The sequence below is a fragment of the Phascolarctos cinereus genome, unplaced genomic scaffold (genome assembly GCF_003287225.1).
Source record: "Phascolarctos cinereus isolate Bilbo 61053 unplaced genomic scaffold, phaCin_HiC Scaffold_4;HRSCAF=312, whole genome shotgun sequence".
Lineage (NCBI taxonomy): Eukaryota > Metazoa > Chordata > Mammalia > Diprotodontia > Phascolarctidae > Phascolarctos > Phascolarctos cinereus.
In genome coordinates this window covers 657,451,328-657,473,201 of record NW_027555847.1, presented here as the reverse complement: position 1 = coordinate 657,473,201, position 21,874 = coordinate 657,451,328, and the positions used below count along the sequence as shown (strand labels likewise).

General features: G+C 39.4%; 1 protein-coding gene across 1 annotated transcript in view; it reads left to right on the top strand.

The window, feature by feature from the left end:
* Positions 1 to 21,874, top strand: part of LOC110214264 (DNA (cytosine-5)-methyltransferase 1-like) — a 39,084-nt gene that overhangs the window by 7,168 nt on the left and 10,042 nt on the right. Inside the window, exons 5-16 of the mRNA XM_078151810.1 lie at positions 455 to 547; positions 1,654 to 1,805; positions 2,091 to 2,278; positions 4,107 to 4,308; positions 9,565 to 9,662; positions 10,851 to 10,998; positions 11,981 to 12,093; positions 13,437 to 13,638; positions 13,766 to 13,899; positions 15,078 to 15,251; positions 16,713 to 16,919; positions 19,518 to 19,710. Of these exons, the coding sequence (XP_078007936.1) occupies positions 455 to 547; positions 1,654 to 1,805; positions 2,091 to 2,278; positions 4,107 to 4,308; positions 9,565 to 9,662; positions 10,851 to 10,998; positions 11,981 to 12,093; positions 13,437 to 13,638; positions 13,766 to 13,899; positions 15,078 to 15,251; positions 16,713 to 16,919; positions 19,518 to 19,710 (1,904 nt within the window). The remainder of the gene's footprint in view (positions 1 to 454; positions 548 to 1,653; positions 1,806 to 2,090; positions 2,279 to 4,106; positions 4,309 to 9,564; positions 9,663 to 10,850; positions 10,999 to 11,980; positions 12,094 to 13,436; positions 13,639 to 13,765; positions 13,900 to 15,077; positions 15,252 to 16,712; positions 16,920 to 19,517; positions 19,711 to 21,874) is intronic.

Genomic DNA, 21,874 nt, shown 5'->3' with positions numbered 1-21,874 from the left:
AGTACTGGATCAACTTTGTATATTTTTGTTCTGTCCTTCTCTTCCTCCCTCTCCCTCCCCTTAACCCCTTTCCCCCAATAGTAGGTACTTTCCTTTAATAACATTCTTAAAGCATAATCTTACTCAGAGGGATCAATGAATTAGTTTATGACCAATTTATTAGCTTCTTCCATGTTGCCACATTGCTTTTTAAAGATTACACAAATTCACAGCACCACTAGTAATGCCATATGCCTGTTTCTCCACGGCCCTGCCAACACTGAGTTTTCTTCTTGCTCATGTACTTGTACCAATTGAGTATGAGTATCACAACTGTACTGCAGTACCAGCTGTTACTACCTCTCAGAACATAGGCCAATTAACTTTAGGTTCCAATCAGAGTTGAGGCTCAAATTTTCTCTTTTATTAGAAGAGAAAGTATTAAGTATGCATTTTGTCTTTTTCTTTTCTTTAGGTGGTGTCAAGGCCAAAGGACTTGGTCCTATAAATGCATGGTGGATTGGTGGTTATGAAGGGGGACAGAAAGCTTTTATTGGATTCACAACAGGTATCTTGAAAGATGACCTCAAAGCCAGAGTTTGAAGTGCATGTCTTTAGTTTAAAAAAAAAAAAAGGCCCAAGTTTTTAACCTATACAAAGTCCTTTAAACCTTCCTGGGTACTAGAAATATCTCGACGAATAATTTTAATATCCAAAAACACTTATGCAGGTGTTAAAATATATCATCACATTTGGACAACTTGACAGTCTCAGAATTCTGATCTATCTATAAACTGAAACTAAAGTGTTATACAAGAGAGGGAAGAGCCAAATGTCCTCTATTTGAAGGACCAAATTCTACCTGAAAGCTACCCCTGTTCACTTATTGAATTGAAGCCTAGGTTCTTGAGCATTTGTTTAGACATTATAGTAGCTCAAAGATTGATTCTGAGCTATGTTCCCAAAATTCCATGATTTCAATATCCACTCTTCAATGACATTGCTTAAATGACAACCCTGCAACTGTCCCCATTAACTCCTTCTTCCACACAGTCCCCTTTATTGATTTTAAAAATCAAATTTAAATACATGTTAGAGTCAAGAGTAATTATGTGCAACTGTAGCCCCTGTTATTGGAGAAGCTGAGGCTGGTGGATTTCTGAGTTTGAGTTCTGAGCTGCAATAGGGCTCAAGGTGACTGGGTGTCCATACTAAACCTGGAACAAATATGATTTCCCCCCAGAAGTAGAAGGCCATCAGGAAGGCTAAGGAGGCATAAACTGATTTACTTTCAAAAATGGAGCAGGTTAAAGCTTCCATGTTGATCAGCATTGAGTTTGGGCTGAGGAGTAGCCATAATATTTCTAGCCTGGGAGAGATAGGGAGAGCCACAAAACCCAACATTTTTAGATATAAAATATTTTGGTCATGTTTTTGTTATATCACTATTTACTTCCCAATAATCTCCATCCACTACCCCAATTAGAACTCTCCCTTTTTACCCAAAACAGTTAAAACAAACCAACAAACAGCAACCATAATCTGGTAGCTTATATAATCTGTATCCCGATGGTCTACCACCTTCCAAATGAGAAGGTGTTATCAAGGTCTTCTAGGACAATTTGATCTAAATTCTGAAGCCTTGAGTGTTTGATGCATCCCTAAAAATTCCAGGTTTTGCTGACTATATTCTGATGGAACCTAGTGAGGAGTACGCTCCCATCTATTCATTGATGCACGAGAAGATGTACCTGAGTAAAACAATTGTGGAATTTTTACAGACAAATACTAATGCCACTTACGAAGACCTCATCAATGCGATAGAAGTGAGTATCCCGAGTCCTTAACACTCTCCTATGGAGACTTGACTCCTTTAGAAAGTTTTAGCACAACTTTGAGCTACCATTTTTCTAGTTTGAAAATCAAAACAGAAGTTCAATATTGCCCCAGGATAATTCCTTTGGGGCTTAGTGTGGATTTTTTCCCCCCAACTAAAAATAAGACAGTATGATTTCCTTACTGACAAAGGAAAATGATTCATTCTTGACTCCTGTCTCTTCTCTCCTCTCCACCCGCCATTTCACTTACTTATTTTCTTTCTTTCTTTAAAGAAAACAAAACCTCCTCCTGGGCTGAATTTTAGCCGGTTCACGGAAGATTCCCTCCTTCGTCATGCCCAATTTATAGTAGATCAAGTGCAAACTTATGATGAGGCCCGAGATGTTGATGAGGAGCCCATTATTGTTGCACCCTGCATGAGAGATGTGATTAGCTTAGCTGGTGTTACCCTGGGACAAAGGTAAGCATGTAGCCTCTTAGAAGGGAGACCATTTGGTCTTCAATTTTTTTTCTAGGTTCAATTTTATTTTCAATTTTGAATTCTTTCTATCCCACCTCCCTAACCCTCCCCATTAAAAAGAAAAAGAAAAACAAAACATGTAATGAATATGTATAGTCAAGCAAAACAAATTTCCATGTTGGCCATGACCAATTGTGTCTATCCCTTTGTATTTGTGTGTATACATACACACACTTCAATCTGCATTCTGAATCCATCATTCCTCTCTCAGGAGGGTAGGGTAACCTGTTTCATGATGAGTTCTCTGGAACTATAATTGGTTCCAGTGTATCAATCAGAGTTTCTAAGTCTTTCAAAGATGTTTCTTTATAGTATTATCATATACAAATTGTTCTCCTGGTTCTGATTAATACTTGGTATTAAAGTCTTCCCAGTTTTCTCTGGAATCGGTATCTTCATTTCTTATAGCACAATAGCATTCTATCACACACATACTAAAACTTGTTCAGCCATTCCCTAGTTGATGGACAGTCACTCTTTTCCAGTTCTTTGCCACCAATAAAAAGTTGTTATAAATATTTTTGTGCATATGAGTCCTCTTTCTCTTTAATCTTTCCTTAATCACTGGGTTAAATGGTATGCACAATTTAATAGCTTTTTAGGCATAGTTTCAAATTGCTTTCCAGACTAGCTAGAACAGTTGGCAGATCCACCAATAATGCTTTAGTATACCTGTTTTCCCACAACACCTCCAGCATTTGTCATTTACCTTTTTTTTGTCAACCTTTCCAAGAATATATATTATTTGCATAAGTGTAGCAGTGCAACAGAAAAAAGGGGCATTGGTCACTTCTAGAAATACTCTTCTCCTCCCCCGAATAGATGAAGTCTCTGCCGTCTTCACACAAAAATTAAATACAGTGATCCTCACCATGTGTAAGATATTCTGTCCTAGTAGTCTTTTCTCTCTCTGAGAAAGCTATTTTATTTGTTCTCTAGGACCATTGTCAATTGCCAACAGGTACACAGAGTAAACTGCATTTTGTAGACTATGATTTAAAATTAGGTTAGTTATCAGCATGGGAATAAAGCTGATGAATTAGCTTTAGTTGGGACCCCCCCAAAGGGTCCATGGATAAATTTCATGGTGGGGGGACGTCTGAACTTGGATGGGGAAAAATTTACATCTTGATTTTTCACTGAAGTTTTCTTTTAATTATGAAATTTTAGAAAAATCCTTATTCTGATGAGGGGTTCATGGGCTTTACCATATTGCCCAAAGCATCCATGATTCAAAAATGGTTGACAATCCCTGTTTTAGGGTAAGATGGAAGTTTTTATATTGGGGTAAGCTTTCTAATTCTTCCTTAACCCATTCTGTGTAGAATGTGGTAGGAGGTGATCTTTCTGGCTTGACTAAGACTTGAATGAAATTAAATAGACCTTAATGTTTTTTTTTAATTAAAAAAAAAAAGAAAAAAGAATCCTAGCTATCCAGAAGAGTATTCTTTCTTCCAACTTCTTTCTAATTAGGTTGTATTTTGTTCTTTGAATATTGTTAGCACATTGACCCTTTGTTACCCATGGACCAAAACCTGCTTCTCATTTTGTCTGTGTCTCTGTGTCTCTGTGTCTCTGTGTCTCTGTGTCTCTGTGTCTCTGTGTCTCTGTGTCTCTGTGTCTCTGTGTCTCTGTGTCTCTGTGTCTCTGTGTCTCTGTGTCTCGTCTCTGTGTCTCGTCTCTGTGTCTCGTCTCTGTGTCTCTGTGTCTCTGTGTCTCTGTGTCTCGTCTCTGTGTCTCGTCTCTGTGTCTCGTCTCTGTGTGTCAGACGAGCTGCAAGGCGGCAAGCCATCAAGCATGCTGCCAAAGTGGACAAGAGGAAAGCCCTAACCAAAGCCACCACCACCAAGCTCGTCTGTCAGATCTTTGACAGTGTCTTCTCAGAGGAAATAGACAAGAGTGGAAAAGACAAGAATGGAAAAGATGAGGCAGACACTGCGGTGAAGCGCAGGCGCTGTGGTGTCTGTGAGGTAATGCACGTTTAACTTTGTGGGGAATCCTTCTGTTCCCTACATCTCTGGATTTTACACCTGCTACTTTTTTGGTGCTGTGCCCCATTGAATTCTCCTTAACAAACAGTTAAGGCCAATCAGTTGGCTTTAGTAACTCCACCAGGCAGCACATGACACTTCACCTGCGGAATCTCCTACCTCTGTCTTTTCTCAGGGACCTAAATTTTGGTCAATCCAATTGACTACTTCTTAGCATTCATTTGCATTAATTGCTATACATTTAGCATTCTGATTGTTTCCCGCTGCGATGATTGAGACTTCTTCCTGTGTTTCTCTGAGGTTCTTTCCCCTTCCCCCTCGGGTACCATTTCTTATGAACGAGAAATACTCTTGTGAATTGTTCAGCCAATCCTTCCCTGAGAGCAGTCCTTGGGTTTCTGGTTTCTTGCCACTATAAAGCACAGTTATGCCCCTTGGGGCCAAGGCTCCATAGTAGGATGGCTAGGTTAAATGATAAATGTTTTAGGGACATAATTCCAACGGTCTACCAGAATAATTGGACCATTTCAAGACTCCACTTAAAAGCATGCATATGAGAGTCTTCATCCCCCAAAAGGGACTTCTTTCCTCTATTTCTCACTTTTGTGAGATGAAAGTGGCTTCAATTTGCTTTTGGAGTAACTTGGAACATTCTTGTGTAAGAATAGGTAACATCTATCGCATGCTAGGTATAGTGCTAAGTACTTTCTCATTTGAGGCTTACAACAACTCTGGGAGGTAGGTACTATTCTCATTTTACAGTTGAAGAAACTGAGGCACAGAAGCTAAATGACTTGGCCAGGGTCACACAGCTATCAAGTATCTGAGGCTGGTTTTGAACTTTGGTCTTCTGACTCCATGCTTAGTGCATCATCTACTGTGTCACATAGATACCTCTTTACTTGGTTGCTACAAATTGTGAAAACAATTTCCTTTTTGTCCCCCTTTACCTATTGGTTTTACAGGGAACTCCCACACATCTCTCGGTTTTAGACTTAACATCTATTGGAAGGGAGAGTAAAGGACAGCCTTTGTATCCTCTGTACTTTAGGCAGGGTAAAATCAGGGGTTTGAAGGAATCATTAAACTAGAGCAGAAAACAGTAGAGACTCGTTCTAGTCCATAATTGGCACAATTCTCTCTCTTCCACTAGAAGCAATTGTTGAGCCTTGATCTAGAGTATGGTTTTTTTTGTTTTGGTGTGTGTGTGTGTGTGTGTGTGTGTGTGTGTGTGTGTGTGTGTGTGTGTGTGTGTGTGTGTGTGTTTTCCTTAGCGAGGCACCAATGGGCATGTCCCCATCCTCTCTGAGGAGGAGGTTTGGACAAGCAAGGGTTCTAAACAAGGCTTATTTCTGGTAAAATATTTAAATTATCAGAACCTTCTGACTCCTTCCCTTTGCAAAAATAAATCTTGACCAACATAATTGAAGATCTCAAAGTTTAGTTTTTTACTTTAAAAAAGAGTAATTTTAGTACCTTAAATTTTTTTTTTTGTTTTCTGAATGTGTTCTGCTGAAACTAAGTAAATGGGAAAGCATACTGTAGCTATACCTGCCAGAGGACAGGATGAGCAAATGGAACAGAGAAGGACAGAATTATCTGTGGGGCAAGGGATAGTAAGGGTATCTGCATTATTAGAGCAGAGGGTACATGTTGGAGGAAATGGGGGAAAATAAGGTTGGGGTAGAAATGGGATGCAAGATTATGGAAGATCTCAGTAGCTAGTTACAATAATAAACAATGAATTAAACAAAGTACCATTTAAAACTTTTCTTTCAAAATGTTTTTATTCATCTTCATGCCTCTAGTGGGAAATGTGACCAGCGTCTGACTTAAAATGGCTTTTTGTCTAAAATTTTTAATATTTCTTGTTCTTATATCATCTGTATTTCCTAATGTATCCTTTGCCTCTTTCCAGAGCCATTCTCCTACAACAAAGAACAGAAAGGGGGATAGAAGCAGTTTAGCAAAAACAATACATCAGCCTAGTCTGCCATTATATGGGCTGTTGCATACCCATAGTACTTCACTCCTACATAAAAGGAAGGAAAGTACTATACACACTTATATATCTTCCTTGGGGCCAAACTTGGTTATCTTCATAGAGTTCAATTTCTTTCTTTTTTTTTTTTCTAACAAGTTTTTGGGTTTTTTTTTTTACATCACCTTGAATTTTCCCAATACCCTCCCTCTTTCTGTTACCCACAGAGAGCCATCCTATACGACAAATAATACTTTTAAGACAGAAATCTTCATACCTGATCAATTTATACGGTATATTGCTTGTTTGTACATTGTTATCTGTATATTGTCTCTTCCCTTTTAGATTGTGAGCTCTGAAAACTGAGATTGCCTTATCTTTCTTTGTTTGCCCAATTTTAGCACATAGTAGATTATTATTTATTGACTATTGATTGTTTATTGGCTGACTGACGATACCTCAAAATAAATCTGAAAATATGTAGTATACAAAACTTGGAGATCTCCTACTTCTGCCATGGGATAGAGTAGGGAGTGTCTTCTCATGTCTCTTCTTTTGAGCCATGCTTGTCTTTTACAATTTTGCCATTCACTTTTGATTTTGTGTGTATGTGTTTCAAGTTATATTGTTGTAGTTATATATCTTGTTTTCTTGGTTCTGCATACTTCACTCTGTATCAGGTTGCATAAATCTTTCCATGCTTCACTCTATTTATCTTGTTTGTCATTTCTTACAGCTCAGCAATATTCCTTTGCATTTACTATACCACAACTTATTTAGCCATTCCCTCAATCAATGGGCATTTGTTTGGCCTCCAAACCTTTGCCATCACTCAAAGGTGCTGCTGTAAATATATCGGTATATGTGTAGCCTTTCCATAACATTCAATTTTGACTGTTCTCCCAATTTATATTGGGTTTCTGTATGTTTGTATATGCTAAATTTTCCTGATTCTCGACTTCAGTTTAAATCAGTTTTATATAAGTCTTCCAATGCTTCTCTATCAGTCGCTTTCATCACTTTTGTGAAGCACAAATAATTTAGTCATTCCCTCACTGGTGGGTATCTGTCTTGCTTTCAGTTTTTGCTTTAGCAAATACTGCTATGTATATTTTGATATAGATGAGGCCTTTCGGTTTTTATTTTTGTCTTCCGTGGGGCATATGCATAGTAATGAGATCTCTAGGCCAAAGAGTATAGACATTTAAACACTAAAATCCTTTGGGGTAGGGTGGTGACATAGAATAAAGATGGTGCCATCAGGATGCATTAGAAAAGAAAGATTGTAGGTAGAGGCTAGCAAGGCAGCTGTCAAAGTAATCCTAATACTAGAGAATCGCAGAATCAGAGATAAAGAGATTGTAAAGACCATATACAGCAGATTTGACACCTCCCACACACTTGGCTATTTTTCTTCTGGCTAGCAGCATCGTTCAGTCATTTCAGTTTTGTCCAACTCTTTTGACCTTATTTGGGGATTTCCTTGGCAAAGATGCTAGAGTGGTTTGCCATTTCCTTTTCCAGCTCATCTTACAGATGAGCAGCTGAGGCAAATGGGGTTAAGTAACTTACTCAGGGTCATATAGCTAGTAAGTATCTGAGGCCAGATTTATTTATTTTTGGTTAGGCATTGGGGTTAAGTGACTCGCCCAGGGTCACACATGTTATGTGTCTGAGGCCGAATTTGAACTTGGGTTCTCCTGACTCCGGGGCCGGTGCTCTATCCACTGCACCACCTAGCTGCCCCTGAGGGCAGATTTGAACTCATGAAAAGGAGTCTGCCTGATTCTAAGCTAGCTGCCCACACGGTTCATAGTGACTTTCATGCAGTTTCATGTAACTGAAATGTCCCTCTATCCTTTAGTTAAGAATTTCATCCACCCACATCATAGATGTAGGGAAGGAGACCTAGAAAAGAAGTCTCCTTTACAACTCTCTGTGTGTGTGTGTGTGTGTGTGTGTGTGTGTGTGTGTGTGTGTGTGTGTGTGTGTGTGTGTGTGTGTGTGTTTATGGCCTTCTATTTCTAGGTCACATGGATATCCTGTGTTAAGTGTTGAATGGATATATGCAGGTTACTTATTACAAACTACGGTTCTGTGGGTCCAAATGAACGAACTTCTCATCCCTTTACTATAGCCATGAAGAATAGGAAAGACAAAGGGAGCAAGCATTTAAGTGCCTACGCTAAGTACTTTAAGAAGTATTCTCATTTGATCCTCACAATAACCTGGGAGGCTGGTACTATTATTAACCTCATTTTACAAATGAGGAGATTGAGACAGACTGAAGTTAGGTCATTTGTCCAGGGTCACGGCTAGTAATAGATTGAAGCAGGATTTGACCCAAGTCTTGCTGACTGCAGCTGTACTGTTCTATCCACGGTGCTACCTAGATGCCTCAAAAAAAAAACCCAACAAAAAAACCCCCCAGCTACCTCAAAGCTTAGCTAAGATTGTAATTAGCCATTTTGGGGTGTCCTAGTGCCCACAAAATAGGCCAGGATGCTGGTAGTTAAGGAAGGGGGCTATCTATTAACCTTTGAATCTTGTATAACAATATCATACCAACTTCAAATTGCAAGAAAAACAAAATGTACAATGTGGTCTAGAACAGAGTTCTTAACCTGGGGACCATAGCTCTGTATTTGAGAACCACTCTTTGTGTCCCATCACCTGCCCCAGCTCCTTAAAGGAATGAGAGGCTTGGTAATCTACCATCATAGTTTGAAGGAGTCTACAGATTTTGTAGGAATATGGATAATGAGAAAATTACATCTTTATTTTGATATAATTTGGTTTTCTTTGAAATCTTCTACTTTATGCATTTAAAACCATCTGAGAAGAGGTCCATAGGCTTTACCAGACAGCCAAAGGAGATTCAGAAACAAAAGATGTCTCTCTGCTCTGGAGAATGAGACCAATCTATTTCTAAAGAGGCTTTAGAATGAATCTCAAAAGACAACTCCCCAAGTCAGTGTTGCCACTCCAGACCAAGAAAAGCAGACATTGATATAAGTATAGATGAATACATACATAAATATACACACATACGTGTGTATATATATATAAGTATAGATGAATACATATATAAATATACACACATACGTGTGTATATATATATAAGTATAGATGAATACATATATAAATATACACACATACGTGTGTATATATACATATATATATACATATTTAGTTTTTTAATATAAATTTCACTAGTCATGGTTGTTGACTGTAGATGCTCTTGCTTCTTCTAGGTTTGCCAACAGGCTGAGTGTGGAACATGTGAAGCCTGCGAGGATATGGTTAAATTTGGTGGCAGTGGGCGCAGCAAGCAGGCTTGCCTACGGAGAAGGTAAGTTTCTAACAATCCAGGTTTCCTTAGTAGTCGCCTACTACGTGATCTCCCTATTTTTCTGTAGGATTAGGTCCTACTAGAGAACACAGATTTCTGAAGCAGGCCCAATGTTAGGGCCCACCTTATCCCAAGGCTCCTCTCCATTCTACCTTCATGGCAACTTCTAGGTCTCTTCTCTCTTTGACTTGAAGGAAAATTTTCCATGGATATTCCTTTCACCAATACAGTTGGTAATCCTTCTGTGCTTTAGCAAACGGCAGCATGTTGTAGAGAGAACATTAGACTTTGATTCAGGAAGATCTGGGTCCAAGTACTGCCTAAGGCATTTGCTGTGTGACCCGTGAACAAATCATTTAACCTCTCCAGGACTCCAGGAGCACCGGCCCTGGAGTCAGGAGGACCCAAGTTCAAATTCATCCTCAGACACATAACATTTGTGACCTTGGGCAAGTCACTTAACCCCATTGCCTAACCAAAAATAAATAAATCTGGCCTCAGATACTTACTAGCTATATGACCCTGAGTAAGTTACTTAATATGAGAAGGTTGAATTACATGACCTTTTAATGTCCCTTCCAGTTTTAAAGCTATGGTTCTACAGGCTTCAAGAACGGGCTGTGTCTGGAGAGACTTCATCTTGAGGACAAACTTGGTGGTGGTGATCCTTTCTCAACTAGGCTAGCCTTAGACAATCAATTCACCGCCCATCTTGAAGGCTGTCCAATGTGGTTGGACCTGCTAGTGCTTGTTCTTAACTTGCTGGTGAAAGCTTTGAGGATCTGGGGCCCTGGCTATGTATGTCCCAGGGAAGCATGTAGAATGGGATCAGCATGATATTCTTCAACAAAACTTTTACATAAAAAAAAAAGTTGGAGACTAAACCTGTGATGTTATTGGTATTAGAAACTTCTACCGGTGCAGGTTATTACTTTCTTAGCAACTTATAATCTTACAGAGCTGTCTAGAGAACTAAGAGTGACTTGCCCAGGGTCATACCTTCAGTATGAGAGGCAAGGCTTGAACACAGGTGCTTCTAGCTTTGAGGTCAACTCTCCAGCTCTTTAGTCATGCTGTCTCTATATATAAATACTTGAAAGGGGGGAAAAAAACTGGTCAGATTATTAAGGGGTCATAAATTCCAGAGACTTCTCTCAAAACCAAACATGAGTATTGGCGGCCTTCTAGGTGCCCAAATGTAGCTGTGAAGGAGGCAAAAGAGGATGAAGAACTTAATGAGGATATTCCTATAACAATATCGCCCAAGAAATTGCTCCAACAGAAGAAAAAGAAACAGAACAAGACTAAGATCTCCTGGATTGGAGCTCCAATCAAGGTAATATTTAGAAAATTATCTTGTCTTAGTAAAGGAAAAAAGTTACATTCTAACAAGCACATAGTGGTTGCTAGTGGGTAAGAAGACATTCCACCAAATCTAACCCATTCCTTTAATCCTAAGGTTGCAGAACTGTTAAGTTAATATCTTCATAGGCTACTATTCCCCTGCCATTAAAATAGTGCTAGCCATGGCCCATCCATCTTCCTTCAAAGTTCTGTCACTCGGCTCATTGGCACTGCCAGTACACCCACCAACAAAAAATGGGGATAATCCTTGCGCTATCTACTTTGCAGGATTGTTGTAAGGAAAATATTTTTAAACCTTAAGTTGACATGTGCAAATGATAGGGAGAAGGGTGTACAGCAAGAGATCAATCTGCTATTGATCAAGCTTCTTATATTTCAGACAAAGTAAATAGCTGTAGCAATGGAAAAAACGGCTAGATGGCTTTAGTGATAGTTTTCTGAATTGCCAAATTAGGACAAGGGACAAGGGTTTTGTTTTGCTTTGTTTTCCAACTTTTTTTAAAAAAATGAACTCATCTTTCCTTAACTTTTGGGTCATTTATGTCAGAATTAGCGATGCGTTAACACGCTTGGTCTAGTGCCAGTCTTCTTTTGGACTCTCAACTATTTGTTTAATGAAAGTTACTTTCAAAAATTACACCCTTTGTTTTGGTTTGGTGAGAGATGAAGGGGGAAGCAAGGCCTTCCATACCGTATATGCAATTAGGGAGGAAAAGTATTGTCTTTTCTTAAACATCAACCTAATGCATTTCAGAATGCTGCCCATGTTGCTTTTTGGCATTTGGCAATTGCCATCATGAGCCTTTTAAATTGCAAAGGACGGCTATAAATTTATAGCTTGTGTAGAAGATGGGGAAAGAAGACCATCTAATATATAGGATGAGGAGCAGAGTTCTTGAAGCTTTCTACTGAATTAATACAAAACCGAGTATCTTGTGATATTTGTCTTACAGGAGGAAGAGAGAAATTACTATGAAATGGTGTCCATTAACTCTGAAAAACTGCAAGTAGGAGATTGTGTATCCATCAGTCCTGATGACCCCTCTAAACCACTATGGCTAGCTAGGTTTGTGTCATATGCCTTATTTCTACTTATTTTTTTTCTTTTTTCTGTGTACTTCCCATTCCAATGTGTTTAGACACATTTCTCAGGGGGCAGGGAAGCATTTGAATAGCCTTTTTTTTTTCCAATCGTATTCTTTGACCACTTATTCACTGGGGAGTGGTTACTGGCTTTTATTTTTTGCTGGATCACTACTTATCTTGGACATGTATCTTTGTTACATTGACTTTTGATTTTTTTTTTTGTATGTGGTTCTTTCCATTTACATTGTTATAGTTATTGTGTATGTTTTCTTGGCTCTGTTTACTTCACCCTGTGTCAGTTCATGCAGTTTTTTCATGTTTCTCTGTGTTCATCATACATATTTCTTACAACACAGTATTATACCATTATATTCATGTATTGCTAATATATTTTTTTAAACCATTCTCCAACTTAAGGGCTTCTATTTTGTTTTCAATTCTTTTCTATCACAAAAAGTGCTGCTATAAATATTTTGATGTATATGGGGACATTCTTCTTATCAATGACTTCCTTGAGGTATAAGTCCATTAATGGAGCCTCTGGTTCAAAGGGTATAGACATTTTAATCATTTTAGTTGTATAATTCCAAATTGTTTTCCACAGTGGTTATACCATTTCAGAACTCCACCAAAAATGTATTAGTGTGCCTCTCATTCCACAATTATTCTTGTCATATCTCCAGTTTGCAGGGTATAAGGTGAAACCTCAGGATTTTTTACACTTGATTGTTTTATCTCTTTAAAGAATATGAATATGTACCTATATTTATATATAATTATATTTATAAGCCTTTAATGCCTTGGTAGGTGGCTTCTCAGATACCTTCTGTATTTTATAGTTGGTCTGAATAGGACCTATCTTCTATCACTTCCTCCTGGATTCTATGATTGCTACATAGAAATACTATATTTGGGCAGTGGTAGTGGCTGTGTTTGGGTAGCTTGTTATTTTTAGTTTCTTTTTTTTTTCCCCTGGGTGAGGCAATTGGGGTTAAATGACTTGCCCAGGGTCACACAGCTAATAAGTGTCAAGTATCTGAGATGGGATTTGAACTCAAGTCTTCCTGACTCTAAGGCCAGAGCTCTATCCACTGTGCCACCAGCTGCTCCCATTTTTAGTTTCTTAGGTGATTTGGGAGCACCTGTGGAAATCACAGCAGCAATTAGGGATAATTGTCTGTTCTTTGCCTATATTTATGACTTTATTTCTCATTATCACTTACATTTAAGGATTATTTCAGTTAAGTGGGAAAGAAGGAACTTTTGCTTTAGAAAGACATGATGAGTTAAATTAAAAATCTGACTTTCTCTTTCTGATTCTAGAATCACTTCATTATGGGAAGACAGCAATGGACAGATGTTTCACGCTCACTGGTTCTGTACTGGGGTAGATACTGTCCTTGGGGCAACATCAGACCCTCTGGAACTCTTCTTGGTAGATGAGTGTGAAGATATGCAGCTCTCCTATATCCATAGCAAAGTGAATGTTTTTTATAAAGCTCCGTCAGAAAACTGGTCCATGGAGGTAGGCACAAATCTTGTGATTTAGCTTGGGCCCTCTAGTCAGCTGTGATATTTTTAAAAAATTCTAACTCTCTCGATGCATGGAAGAAAAAAAACCCTAACTTTTTTTTCCCCTTTAATCTCCAAAGGGGGGGTCTAATATAGAGCTCAAAATCGTTGAAGATAATGGGAGAAACTATTTCTACCAGATGTGGTATAATCCAGACTATGCAAGGTTTGAGACTCCTCCAAAGGTCGAACCTCCAAAGGAAAACAAATACAGGTGAGTATTCCAGAGTGAATATTCACATTGGTATCTAGTCCACTTTTGGTTCAGTTCAAGGCTCCTTTGGGTCATCCCAAAGCTATAGGCTTCTGGGAACAATATATAGGATGTGGCAGAAAATCTAGAGAAAATGGTTCTCAGGTACATGCTAGGATAGCAGAGAAGACTTAAACTTTCCTAAAAAGTTGTTGCCATCCTATGGTGAAAAGGAAGTATCCTGGATGCAACTTATTTACCATCTGCACTGGCATTGGTGAGCAAGGTCCCCAGATGGCAGTTGGTTATTGTTTCAATCAGGGCTCTAGAGGGAACCCTGAAGAATCTGTATATGTAGGTTGTAGTACTATTCATGAATCCCCATCCAGAATGCTTTTCTCCTACCCTCAAACTGAATATCAGACAAATTAGCTTTTGGAAAAGAGATTATTTATTGTTCATTTGTTTCAATGGGGTCCAACCCTTTGTGACCCGACTTAGGGTTTTCTTGGCAAAGTAGTTTGCCATTTCCTTCTCCAGATCATTTTATAGATGAGGAAACTGAGGCAAAAAGGGTCAAGTGACTTGCCCAGGTTCACACAGGTAGTAAGTGTGTCAGAAGCCAGATTTGAACTTGAGCCTTCCTGACTGAAGGCTCTGTGTTTTTATCTACTGTACCACCTAGCCCTTGATGTGCTATAATTAGAACAGTTTTATTTTTAAAAAATCCTCTAAAAGATCTAGGATATTCTTACATAAGCAAATCCTTCCCCCCCCCCCCAAGTAATTCCTCTCAGAGGCTTATCTAGGGGACTGATCAATAACCAGGTTGGCCTGTTGTTGGAATTTCTGATTACAAACAGGATTGCTGTCTTATCCAAGCCCCACAAGGAGAGACTGATTTCTCTTTGGCCACCTACAAGTTACTTCTATGTGTCATAACCTGCCTACATTAAATCCATATCTACTTTGCATGATTGATTCAACAGAGGTACCTAAGAATTATTTACATCTTTGATTTGGCAGCTAGAGGCATCCTCACCTGATAAAAAGTATTGACCAGAGCATTTTTGTTAGTGACATTAATTGGGGTTGGAGGGTATGAAAAGCTCTATTTACAAACATATCTGGATACTTAGTCTTACTTTTCTGCTAAAATCCTTAGCCTGTCCACTACGGGTCTTTCTCCTCTCTTTCAGGTTCTGCTCAAGCTGTACCCGTCAGTCTGAAATGAAGGAAAAGGAAATCTCCAGAGTCTTGGAGCCTCTAGAAGAAGTCGATGACAAAATATTTTATGGCCTGGCAATGAAAAATGGTGTACAGTACAGGAGAGGAGATGGAGTTTTCTTATTGCCTGGGGCTTTTGAATTATTGTTAGTATTCTCTTGCCCAATTTATCTGATTGGGTGTCTCTGTTACAGTCATGATGGGAAAACATTGATTTGTAGCATCTGTCCCATATTGGGAATCATTTTAGGACTTGTCATAGAAGATTATCTTTGTGTATCTTATGCAGCTGCTATCAAGTAGCCTTAGCTATAATGTAAAATCAAAGATAAATCTAAGTAGTTATGATGCCCTGCAGAGCTAGACAAGGCTATCTGGCTCTAATTAGAGTTTGTTCATAAGAGTAATGGTACAATTAAACAACAGGAGTAAGATTGTGAGCCTTTCTGGTGGTGGTGGTGGTAGTGGTGGCATATACCTCTGATGGTTCTTTTGAGGATCAAGAGAGATAATAATTGTAAAGTGCGGTACAGTGCCTGGCACACCATTGGTGCTATATAAATGTCAGCCATTAGCTGCTATGTAGCATTTTCACACATGAATGAAATCGCTGTGTTTTTGACTGCCCTGAGTGGTTTAGGAGGGGTAATTTCCTTTTGACATCTGAAGAAACTAGGGCTCAGGTGTGAAATGGTGAAGTTGGGGTTCAAATGCATAAGTTCTTACCTTTTCTAACTTGGCCTGTTGCCATTTTTGGAGGCAATACCTTCAGCTAACACAGATCACATGGTCTTCAAGCTGAAGGTCCTATCCAGGTCCTACCCATACCCAATGTGTGAGTGGAGGGCTCAAGAGGAGGGATCCTTCTAGAGACCCAATAAACTCTTGCTAGGATGGATCTTCTTTGAAACACAAAGAAAATTAGTTTCCTTTAAGTCAGATGAAAGGTTCATCCTACCATGAGAATTTAAGCCTCTTGAGGGCAATTTGTCTTTCTGTCAGCTTCTGTTTGTATCCCAAGCCTTGAGCACAGTGCCTGGAACCTAGTAAGTCAATTAAACTGATTGTGTGAACTTTTAACAAGTCACCCAAGAAAGGAGACTACCTAAAACTATAGGTTAAGGTGCCATTTGTGCCACTGAATCCAGTCTAAGCTGAGAAGTCGGTAAAGTACTAATGAGGGTTACATCCCCACCTACCAAGATTCAGAACATGGCCTGACTTAGCCTATGGACCCTGGTCAACTTGGTGCAACAAAAGCCAAGTCTCTGAACAGGAGTCAACACACTCACTGCTAGCCCCCAGGGAAAGTACTGATGAGTCATCTTGACCACTGCCTTGAGACTATAGAATGGTATCTCTACTACTGAGGTATAAATTGTAAAATCTGACTAATAAAATAGATTTAACTGTTTCTCTCCTCCAGCTAATAGCCCATGAACTAAGCCTATTCAACATTTTTTTTTTATTGGTAATACATACTAGTTTTAAAAAGTCTTCTGACAGAAACTTTTTTGACTATGCAAATTGGATGAGGGAGAGTTCTGTCAGTTTTTAAAAGCATAGTGTCTTAATCATGCTACATAAAACTTTCTTATTCTCTGCAGCTTCAAGGCTCCAACTGTAATCAAGAGGTTGAAAGAAGCAGTGAATGAGGACCAATACCCAGAATACTACCGAAAACAATCAGATTATATTAAAGGCAGCAACCAGAATGTCCCTGAGCCATATCGTATTGGCCAAATCAAAGAAATCTTCTGTCACAAGCAAAGTGATGGAACAGATATCAAACTCAGAATTAACAAATTTTACAGGTAGGCAACAGCTACAAATCTTAATTTCTCCAATTTTAAACAGATTTCATTCTACAGTACAAGAATTGCATTTCTCTTTGTTTATAGTATGGATAAAGTGCAACGTTCATTTCTCTCCCTCTGTACACATTTTTCCAGCCTATTTCTTGACTTTCAACTTCATGTTAAAGTTAAACTCTGTTCCTGGAGTGGAGGAGGCACTGCTCTAAGCTTCAGGGTTTTTTGGGCTATTTTTTCAAAGCTAGTTCTGGGGGTCTGTAAGTTTTCAGTTCTTCCAAGGTGGTATGATCTAAGGTGAGGTGTGATCACTCCTCTCCTGGCCTGTGCTCTGTTCTGTGAGTGACCGCAAACATTCTTTTCCACTTTGGAACTGTGTTGGATTGCCCATAAGAGGTTCTGGGTCAGAGTCCTCCACCCAGTGCCAGCAAAGGGTTCTCTGTAATCTCCTTCTGACCAGTTGTCTGCCCCTTTACTATCTGTGGACTAAGAGCTCCAGAAGCCACTGTTACTGATTCAGTGCCCCCCAAGATCTGCTTGGCAGGAGTGTGACCTTTGCTAGACTGGGCTTTCCACTCTCACCCCAGTAAGACAGACGTTTCCTGTTGATTTTCTAAATTGTTTTGGGCTGGATAATTTTCACACCATCTTTTTGTTGTTTCTACCACTCCAGAATTTGTTTTGAAGCATTATTTTGAAGTTGTTTAATGGGGAATTTGGGAGAGCTCAGCTGAGTCTTTGCCTTTACTCTACCATCTTGGCTTTGCCCCAAATGTTACTTTTAAACTACTACTGCCTTGGTTACAAATTTGAGTCCTTCTTCAATTTTTGGAAAGCTGTGTGGAATGCTCTTTCTTTGGGAGTGTTTAGTTGACCTCTTCAACTGTGGGTCCAGAAGAAGCCCCTCCAGATGAGGCTGCTCCACCCCTGGGGACCCCACCAGGCATGCCCCCAACACTCTGTTGCAGCTTAGTAGTGATGGGGTGTAGACCTTCTCCAATTCTTTCTGCTGATGCTCAGATTCTTCTCTCAGCAACCTGGTTCTTATCCAGCTAGCTGATTATTTTGTTACATCTGTCAAGGATCTTCTGTTTGTCTTTGTCACCAATTTTGCTTTGGAGTTTCTCGTATTCTATGGTAACTTTCATAATATTCAAGATAATTCTTAGATACCTTGTCTCTCTACTTCTCATTGTCAGCCTCGTGTTTCTCAGCCTCCTGAACCATAGGCTCGGTGTTTCCTTTGCTCAGATGACCTTTGACGTTGGTGATGGTGATCTCACTCTCCTTGCCTGCACTCTTATCAACAGCAGAAACATCAAGCATGCCATTTGCATCAATGCCAAATGTTACCTCCATCTGAGGAATACCCTTGGGTGCTGGGGGGAATTCCTATGAGCTCAATCTTGCCTAGCAGGTTGCTCTCCTTTGTCATTGCTCTTTTACCTTCATAATTTTTTTTTGGGGGGGGAGTTAGGCAATGGGGTTAAGTGACTTGCCCAGGGTCATACAGCTAGTGCTATGTGTCAGAGGCCAGATTTGAACTCTGGTCCTCCTGAATCCTGGGCTGGTGCTCTATCCACTGTGCCACCTAGCTGCCCCCCTTTCACCTTCATAAACCTGAATCAGCATACCAGGCTGGTTGTCTGGGTAGGTAGTAAAGGTCTGTGTCTGCTTGGTGGGAATGGTAGTATCACATTTGATCAGAACAGTTTTCTTTTATTTTAAAATCTAAAATAATTTCAACAGGTAACTTAAAACAATCTTGCTTGTGTTTCCTTCTGTGCACTTAAAAAAAAAAGCTTCAGTGACCTTCCTGCTTTTTTGTTGTTGTTGTTGTTATTTTTGCCTTCCCCTCTCCCTCTTACCACCCTCCAATAGGGAAAGGTCGGGGAGAAAGCTAATCTTTAATACATTTGCACAGCTGAGCAAAACCAATAACCACAACGGATACGCCTGAAATGTTTTTCTTATTTTGTACCTCTGTCAGAAAGTGCGCAGTGTACTTTATCATCTGTCCTCCGGAACTACCCAATGAATGCTAAGGACAACAGATCTTCGAGGTGTCTCTTCAGGGTCAACCTTAGGCAAAACTTGAAGTTGACAGTACTCTTCCGATGGTTTTTTCATCTTTTAAAAACAACAACAAAACACTATCAGGGTCTAGTATCCTTATGCTTTCTACAATTAACCACTCAGAGATACTTATTGTAATATCCAACTAGACACCCCCTCCACCCCGACTTCAGGTCCTCTCATTACTTGCTTGCACACAATTCTACCTCTTGCCGTATACATCCCATTTCATCCGGGGTTCTAATTACTGTCAGACCCACCAGGTAGCTAATACAAAAGATCCATGCTCATGGCTGAGAAGGGTAGCCCTTCCTAGGTAATACCTTTATTCAATGGGGCATCCTGAAATGAATCCCTTCTGGTGGGCAAGGGGTTGAGTCCCTAGGTGGGGCCAGTAAAGACTGGGGGCAGGTTAGGTTTTATAGCACTGTTCTCCCCCCCCCCCGACAGATATACAAAACAATATATTGGAGCTGTCTACTTTCTCTAGCAGTATCTTACAATAAAAGACTTCATCTCTTATAGACCAGAGAATACCCACGAATGTAGGATGAACAAGTTTTGGGATGATATTAACCTGTTATACTGGAGTGATGAAGAAGTTGTTGTGGATTTTGAAGATGTGCAAGGCCGCTGTGTTGTAAAGTATTTGGAAATGATGACAGAACCTCATGAGAAATATTCTCTTGGTGACCCTGAACACTTTTATTTCCAAGAGGTGATCCTTTCTGTAAATTAATGACCTCCCTGAGGTCAAATTCGGGAACAAAAAGGTGATAGGAGGTGTAATTGAATGGTAAAGTGGTATTTAAGATAAACTTCTCCATGGAAACTTTCAGGTTACTGGGTGATCCAGTGGAGAGAAACTAGGCCTAGAACTGGGAAGACCAGAGTTCAAATGTGACCAAAGACACTTTGAGTGACCTTGTCCAAGTCTTTAAAAAAAAAAAACAACAACCCTCTGTTTACCTCAGTTTCCTCAACTGTAAAATGAGGATAATATTATATAATCTGCCAAGGTTGTTGTGAGGACCAAATGAGATAATCTGTGTAGAGTGCTAAGCATAGTGCCTGGCACATAGTAGGTACTTTAATAAATTATCATTTCCTTCCTTTTTCATTGAACAGACTAAAACTCTATGAAACCACTGAGGCATTTATATAAATAAGAGTGCTACCTTTCAAGGTGGGAGATGCTTCACATACTTACTCCTTCGAAGGCCTCTCTAGGAGAATATTCCAGGGTAATTAGCATATCCTTGGTCCAGGTTCCAGTCTGCTTTTTTTTTTTCTTAATTAACTTGGATAAAGGCATAGATGGCAGATGCAGCCAACCAAGTGGTTACACCTGCCATTTCACCCAAATTTTTGTCTTCTTCAGAGTAGCTAATAACATCAGCTGAATCAGATTTAATTTAACAAGGAATAAGTTCAAGTGTGGGACTAAACTTTTTTATTTTTTAGTCCAAGTGTATAAGACAGGGGAGTCATAGGTAAGACAAATTCTTGTGGTTGAAAAACCACTAGATTATAATCTTGAGATTTCAAGGATGAAACATGAGATCCAAGAAGCTAGCTTGAGCTTCAGCCACATTGAAAGAGCCTCCATTGAGGCCAAGAGAGGCAATGGGGTAGTTATAATTGGTTGTGGTCAGACCCCATCCATCCCTTTCATTTCTAGGACTCTTCTTCTCTTAAGGACCGTGACAAGCTGGCGCTAGTCTAGGTAGAAGAGGGTCAGGAGGCAAAAAGATGGAGTATTTGACAGGTTAATACTTAGAAAGGAATATTAGGTTGCCTCTATTTGGTGTCAGGGGGTAAAATGCAGACCAACAGAGGAAAGGTGTAAAGGGATAGAGAGCTTCTATCTAGCCCAAATCTATAGAAGCTACTTGATACGGTAGATAGAGAATTGGATGAGGAGTCAGGAACACCTGTGTTCAAATCTGCTCTCAGATAAACATGAGCTGTGTGACTCACAACCTCTGCCTCAGTTTTTTTATTTGTAAAATGGGGATAATAACACCTACCTCTCAGGGTTATTTTGAGGATAAAATGAGGGTGTTGGCAAAAGGCTTTGCAAACCTTAAAGTACTATATAATGGTAGTTGGCTACTAACCACTGTCCCAAGGTAGACTATCTAGGCAACAACTTGTTAGTAGGTAGGGGCCAAAATTAAAATAGGCTACACTTGTTTGGGCTGCAGACAGGTTTTTAGTGGCCCTTTCCAAGTAAAGGTATAATTAATGATTAAACTATTTTTGTAAATATATCATATTTTTTAAAAGGAAATTTCAATTAATATCAATTAATTACACTTATTAAGATTTTTATTTATCACAAAATTATATTAATGTTAAAAAAATTTACTTTGCTAAGCAGTACAAGTTTTAATACATTTTTCAGGTTCTTACTGGTTATATTTAGTAACCACTAAAACCACAGTGAAAAGATAAGACTCTCTCTCCTCTCAGACTGGGAAGGACTGACTATGCTTGGTTGTCTTGCATCGCCTGACAAACAGGAGAGCGCACAGTGGCAACCCACCCGCTAATTTACATGACAGGCGCAATAGTGATTAGTGGAAGGTGGGTTAAGCCAGGCATGGACAAAGCACTCCTTACATCTTTACTTTCTTTTACATCTTCTATGTTTTTCGAGGGCCATCTGAAATCCTTTAGGCCGCAAGTGGCCTGCAGGTCATATGTTGTGTAGGCCTGGTCTAGGCAGTGTTGGGGGATAGTTTTTCCCAGTCACTAGCATGTCTTGAGACCTCTCAGCTATGTTTAGAAGGGATTATTGGATAGGCTGGACAGCAAGACCCCCTAATGAGTACAGAATAGATCTTGGACCAGAGAAGTCCTGGGCTCTTCTAGTCTAA